General features: G+C 41.0%; 1 protein-coding gene across 1 annotated transcript; it reads right to left on the minus strand.

Moving 5' to 3' along the window:
• Window positions 1-564: 564 nt before the first annotated feature.
• On the minus strand, window positions 565-7,045 carry LOC109481842 (tubulin alpha-2 chain-like). Its single transcript, XM_019784462.1, has 7 exons — window positions 6,668-7,045; window positions 5,049-5,201; window positions 3,632-4,031; window positions 2,725-2,852; window position 2,582; window positions 1,499-1,661; window positions 565-878 (listed from the first exon to the last, which is right to left on the minus strand). Exons 1-7 carry the CDS (start codon window positions 7,043-7,045, stop codon window positions 749-751), a joined length of 1,353 nt encoding a protein of 450 aa, XP_019640021.1. The 3' UTR covers window positions 565-748.
• Between the last annotated feature and the right edge of the window lie 36 nt (window positions 7,046-7,081).

Here is a 7,081-nt window from a genome sequence, read left to right on the forward strand (position 1 = left end):
CGTATGGGTAAAAACAGTGAAAATTGCTATAGGCATCATTGTGACCATCTCGTGCAAGATAGACTGAAAACTCTTTCAACTCGTACGTCTTTTCCGTCAGAGCTGGGAATTGCGTGCACATTAAAATGTAGTTATTCAAAATACATGCCACATATGCAATCAGCGTCTTAGATAAGACAAGATAAGACATCTAAATTATGTAACTTTCTAAATTGTAAACATAAATGCAATGTTAAATATTTTTCAAAGTTTCAAAATGTCAATTATCCATACTTCAATTAAAGTTTATAACTTTAAGCTAATACCAATATTTCTGATGTCATATGTTTACTTACATCAGTTTCTCTCCCTTTGTAAACAATTTGCATTGTTGTTTTCCCTGTTTTTCTTTGGCTATCAGAATGTGCATGGGATGTGGACTATGAAAGCGTATATAAGGTTTAAAATTACCTAGAAAAACATCTATTACTGCCTGAAATCTATGTAACACAACTAGTATTGGTTAGCCTGGGTGTCAGCCTTGTTAGCTTTGCTCCGCTCTCCAAGATGCGCTTCCCGCCAACGGGTAGTTAAATATTGGTATAATTAATCAATCAAAGCAGTATAAGCAAAGCAGTATTTCGAAAATTACTTTCAGGTGTGATTATAGTCGTATTTTAGCTTTTATTCAATACAGTGCCTACGTACACTATGACGTAAGCGAAGCAAACAAAACAGTAGGTATAAATGTGCGGTTACATTGTGCAGACTAGAATTCCTCGTCTTCCACTCCATCGGACCCGAAGTCCTTGTCAATCTCTTCATAATCCTTCTCAAGGACCGCCAAGTCTTCTCGGGCCTCGATAAACTCCCCTTCCTCCATACCCTCCCCAACGTACCTGTCAAGAGTGTAAACTGCCGATGGTCAAACTGAACTAAAATTACAACACAAAACTCATTTTAAAGTGTTGAAATTGAAGATTAAATGTGTGAATTGATATTCTATAATAAAGAGAGAGTCGATAAAGCTAACAATGTGAATTGAAAAGCATATAAAATAATTGCACAAAGTTTTAAAAAGTGGCTAAAGTACCATGCCCACTTCTACCCCACCAAAGCGTGGCCCACAACTCCTGCCTGACTTCCCTACACCGATGTTCTTTACAGTTATATAATTATCACTACAGAAAAAAAACAACATATTTTTGACCAACTAGCAAGTGGCACCATCTAAATCCTTCCTTAAGGATTTTAATAAAAACAGAAAAACCCGTGGGAGCAGCATCAAGTTTACGAATAAATACACATAAACACGATTAGCCATGAACAGACTTGGTTTTTAAATTTATCATTCCCCAGCAAATCCAACAGAATTGTCCATTAGTATTGCTATCGTCAATACAGTCATCGCTAGTATAAGCGTCAACAATATAATGTATCGTTTGGGTGAGTTTGTATTGATCTGCGGGCGCATGTCAACAACAGGATTACTGGAAACCTTATGTAAATGATATCTTACCAGTGAATGAAGGCACGCTTGGCGTACATCAGGTCAAACTTGTGGTTTAACAGGGCCCAGGCCCCGGCGATGGCAGTGGTGTTGCTCAACATGCACACGGCCCGCTTCACCTTGGCCAGGTCTCCACCATGCACCACGGTGGAAGGCTGCCCATTGGCCAGGTCTCCACCTTGCACCACGGTTGGAGGCTGCCCATTGGCCAGGTCTCCACCATGCACCACGGTGGGAGGCTGCACCTTGGCCAGGTCTCCTCCATGCACCACGGTGGGAGGCTGCACCTTGGCCAGGTCTCCTCCATGCATTACGGTGGGAGGCTGCCCATTGGCCAGGTCTCCACCATGCACCACGGTGGGAGGCTTTATATTGGCCAGGTCTCCACCTTGCACCACGGTGGGAGGCTGCCCATTGGCCAGGTCTCCACCTTGCACCACGGTGGGAGGCTGCACCTCGGCCAGGTCTCCACCATGCACCAGGGTGGGAGCCTTTTTGTTAATGCCAACCTACATGTAGGTGGTGTACAGGAATACAATAAAAATTCCGGTTTAATCTGTGAGGTTTTTAAGTATATCTTGAGCGAATATGATTTATGTAGATGACCTTATGATTGACATTATTCCAGCACAAGAACATTGACTTAACAAATAAGTATTCTCCAACAGACTAACTATGCATATGCTGGATGAAAACAAAAAATATAGCCAAATAGGGACAATAATTTTTTAGGAGAGTTTGGTCTTCACAAAACTTTATTTGACACAACAAATGTACAGCGACTTGACCGTGCAGTGCACTTACTCCACTATTCATAAACCCTTTTAAATTTAGTCCATGGTCCAAAGTAGATTGGTACCACCTGAGGTGGGAAATTCTTGATTTTTGAAAAGAAGGGTGTCTGTGGAATATATTCTTAAATGATTGACGTTGCAGATCGACAGCTTTGACCTTGCTATCTATCATTCTGTACTTATAATACAAAGGGGTGGTAAATAATCAAATATGGATATTTTCTTGATGGACTGATAAAACGGGAGCCAAGGATTACAAAAATGTTAATTTTTTTCGTTTTTCGAAATGTCAAGTTACCCTTTAAAATTCAATTTTAAAAAATCGGTAAAAGATAGAAGGCCTAGATGAGGCTACAGGTATGATTGTTAACTTTTAATGGTATTTAACAAAACAGTACAGACGAATTTTCATGTACTGATGTGTCAAACGCATACATGTACCTTGAAGCCTGTCGGGCACCAGTCCACAAACTGGATAGACTTCAGGGTCTTGATGTTGTCGATGGCAGAGATCACATCCGTGGGAACTACATCACCACGGTACAACAGGCAACACGCCATGTACTTCCCTTTTAACATAGAGTAACGTTACATTACACACACAGTATCTTCACAATAACTGTACACAAACTGAGAGCTGTAGCCTGCCCAATGCGAGGGCATATATTACGACAGCAGTTACAACTATGAAACTATAAAAACTTCCCTAATTATGCAAATTAGGTCTTCATTAACATAATCTATATCCTCAGATGTTTTTTTTTCCGTTCTCAATTACATGTTACAAGTGTTTCATAGTCCTATTATGCTGCTTGATATACACTATACACTGGAACAATTATTTTAAGACTAAAAACTATCTGATTACCACAATGGCGTCTGATGCTTTGAGGATTGGTTCCCAAAATGGTGAGAACATTCATTTATTTTATTTCATTTCATTTCATTTCATTTATTGGTGATGCCAAACAACGCATTACAAGTGGGAGCCAGGCAGCCAAAGGCTGGTGGCGGCTGCCACTGGTACATACAACACAACACAGGACAAGTCAATTGACTGTTACACTGATATTTTAAAAGTAATGAAGAACCAAGAGCTCCCATCTCACTTTGGTAGGCGAATTAGCGTCGCCGGACTATGAGATGTGCGGTCTTCAGGTATTTGCTAAGGCCACACCGACTTAATTTTATGGATGACATTTTTCCTGTTCGCTGGACTTTTTTTATTCGCCCGCACTAGTTTGGGTGTCTTCTTTTATATCATCCATAAAATTAAGTCAATGTGGCCTAACTAGAGACACCTAATTAGGGTGTATAAAAGCTAATCGTTCTACATTCTGGTACTAACCTTTCCGAGGGTCGCACTTTACCATCTGGTTGCCTGGCTCGAAGCAACTAGCAGTGATCTTACCAACAGACATATCTTCATAGTAAGACTTCTCTGTCGAGATGATGGGGGCATAGGCGGACAGAGGAAAGTGGATGCGTGGATACGGCACCAGGTTGGTCTGGAAATCGGCAAGATCCACGTTCAGGGCGCCGTCAAACCTCAAGGAGGCGGTGATGGACGAGATGACCTGCCCTATCATACGGTTGAGGGTGGTGTAGGTGGGACGCTCAACGTCAAGCCCGCGGCAGCAGATGTCGTACAGCGCCTCGTTGTCGACCATGAAGGAGCAATCGGCGTGTTCCAGGGTGGTGTGAGTGAGCAGGATGGAGTTATACGGCTCAACCACTGCGGTGGACATCTACAGTCAATAGGAAGCAATATATTTATATTTCAGTCCATACCATGGTATGGATGAAATATATTGTGTTCTCTGATGTTTCTCCTTCTTCTCCTCCTCCTGCCAAACAGTCAGAGGGATTCAACTCTGCCATCATTCAGGCAAATGACTTGAAATTTGGCATGGAGGTAGAGTGGGACAATACCCCTAGGCGTTTTTTTTTTCATTTTTTTTTATACATGCCTTTGAAAAAATTTTATGAAGGTTTTTTGGGGCATTTTTCGCAAAAAAATGGATTTTTGGATCCTGAGCCCTGGTTTTACAACCAAATGATCTGAAATTCGGTATAAGGGTACCTTGAACATGTGTGTCTACAGAACAGCAGTCACATATTTGGCATACACCACTTCCAAATGACTCATTTGGGGGATCCCGGGACTTTAATGGCTATTTTCTGCAAAAAAAGGGCCAAAAGTGCTATACCCGTTCCATGTTCTATCTAAAGAATGTCACGTTCCATCTGCCGTTGGCCATGGAACACGTGTTCCATTGCGGGTTACTTGGGGTCACATTGCACGAAAGTCGTGCGTAATGACCCACACATTCAATTTTATGTGCCTGAGACCTTCAAAATGTATTAAATCTCATCATTGTTAGTATTTGCATACCTGTAATAAGATTAGTAAAGCTTTCGAGATTCAATGTGCTTGTTCTTGCATCTTTGTTCTCAATTACATACTTATTAGCTACTATATAATTCATTTATTTGAGAATCTTTGCCAGTTTTACACTGGGGTAAGTTTGGAATAGTCCACTTTTGCGTGGGAGGGAGATGGACTGAAATATGCTGTATTTGCTCCCAAGCAAATGTCGGCCTCTCTAGTGATAAACGTTTCACCATGCTGTGGGACATTGAAAAATCAAAAGGCAATTCTTACTTTATTTTGCTGACAGTTCAGATTCTGCAAATGACAGGGCACAAGAATTTCTGCATCTCTCGGCAAAGTGTCCTGACATTTGTAAACAGGTGTTACTCACTTTGGGAGCCGGGTAGATGGAAAATTGTAGTTTGGACTTCTTGCCGTACTCTACAGATAGTTTCTCCATCAGTAGGGCGGTGAACCCTGACCCCGTCCCACCACCGAAGCTGTGATGAACTAGGAAGCCCTGAAGACCTGAGCAGCTCTCCGTCTGGTGGAAACAAACAGGGCAGATAATGTCAACTCTGGCAAATAAAGACTTAAAGTAATAGCCGTCCTTTGAACCTTAACGAGATTCCTGGGACTTTATACCTTCGCCAAATGATGTTAACCCATAAACCAACGTATGGGGTCACAGTTGATCCCAGGTGTACATAAATATGTGTCATTTCGACATTTCTTGTCGAAAACGAAATTCCTCCATTGAGGTTGTTTTTATATATGTCTTATAACTTCTTATACGTTTGTGCTGAGATCTGCTCATTGTGATTGATTAACTTAGAAACCTACAAACTTTACGTGTGGTCCAGTGGTGTCTAAACTAATCCCAGTATTTTTAACACATGTAAGGCCACAGCAAGTAAATTTTATGGATGACATGCTCCACAGACTGCAAATCTAATGCGATAGGTGAAAAAAAACAAGGCGCCCCCCCCCCAAAAAAAACAAGATTCCTTCTTTGTCAAATTTCATTTCAGATTTAATAAACCTTCTTAAACAAGAAATGACACCTTGATTGTGCTACGTTTCCTGCCAACTATTATAACATTCGTTTGTCACTGAAACAACTTAAAAAATAAATAAAAGGTTTTCACTCATTGTACAAATGGTGTTCAAGTGTGTGATTCAATGGGAACATATAAAAAGGAATGAAATAGATCATTGCATCAAAATAACATTGGAGAATCAGGATTCCCTCAGTATTCATATATTAGAGTTTTTTCAGAGCTGTTTGTAATACAAACATGTATATTACCCATTTTATCTGTTCAACTGTACTTAGCCCGATAGGGCATGAATGTACAATAAAGGTTATTATTATTATTCAAAGAAGAAAATGCGTGGGCCCGTGCGTTTGGAAAAGACGCCACGCGCTTGGAAAAGACCCCGCGCCGTGGTTCATTCAAATTTGCTAGATTTTTACCTACGATTTTTGACCGTCAATTTTTGACCGACGGTAAGGACTTAAATATTTACCGTCCGACGGGACAAAATACCGCAAATTGACGGTAAAACGGGCGCTGGCTTAAGCCCTGCGTTTTGCACAAACACAGTTTTTTTGTGACTCTTTCTGTAATTTGTATGTATGTATCACTGTGCCTTTGTCACTATTGTTTGATCATTACAGACATTTGCTCTTTAGCTTAAATCACAGATGTTGCACTTCCTAGGTTAGTAATAAATGCATAAAAATAATTTATGCTAAAGATGACTTGTGCTTTTTAAATGTCCCTTGTCATCACTTGCATTATATACTAAATGATATTTATTGTTCAGTCGCCAGGGCTAGCCCATTGAAATTGATAAATGGCCTCTGCTTTGTTTGGTAGCCCTGACTGCATGTCTTCATACAGAGCAACAAATAAATCAAATCGAACATCAATGCGTTCTTATTACACATATCATACGTCAATTCTCAAAAAAGTTAGCGTCCAATGGTCTTAATTATGCACTCACCACTTTACGGATTTGATCCAACGTTTCGTCAATAATCCCCTTTCCAATGGAGTAATATCCTCTTGCAAAGTTGTTGGCAGCGTCTTCCTTGCCAGAAATCATCTGTTCAGGATGAAAGAGGGACTTGTATGGCCCGTTTTTTACTTCATCGATGACAGAGGGTTCCAGGTCGACGAAAATAGCCAAGGGAACGTGTTTGCCCCCTTCCGTCTCGTTGAAAAACGCGTTGAATGAGGCGTCCCCAAAGCTGGCGGTCTTGTCGTCGATTTGTAACTTCCCGTCAGGCTGTATGCCATGTTCCAGGCAGTACAACTCCCAACAGGCGTTCCCGATTTGGACACCAGCCTGTCCAACATGCAAGGACACACACTCGCGCATTTTTACCAAAATCAGCGGCGGTGATATTAGAGAAAT

The sequence above is a fragment of the Branchiostoma belcheri genome, unplaced genomic scaffold (assembly GCF_001625305.1).
Source record: "Branchiostoma belcheri isolate BF01 breed outbred unplaced genomic scaffold, Haploidv18h27 scaffold58, whole genome shotgun sequence".
In the NCBI taxonomy this organism is placed as follows: domain Eukaryota; kingdom Metazoa; phylum Chordata; class Leptocardii; order Amphioxiformes; family Branchiostomatidae; genus Branchiostoma; species Branchiostoma belcheri.

Bases quoted from the DNA above. Each gene is read 5' to 3' on its own strand.
- LOC109481842 (XM_019784462.1), bottom strand. From the start codon at position 7,045: ATGCGCGAGTGTGTGTCCTTGCATGTTGGACAGGCTGGTGTCCAAATC. The intron at 2,853-3,631 runs GTTAGTACCAGA...CTATGTTAAAAG, and splicing joins AAAGTGCGACCCTCGGAAAG to GGAAGTACATGGCGTGTTGC. The intron at 879-1,498 runs GTAAGATATCAT...CACTCTTGACAG, and splicing joins AAGCGTGCCTTCATTCACTG to GTACGTTGGGGAGGGTATGG.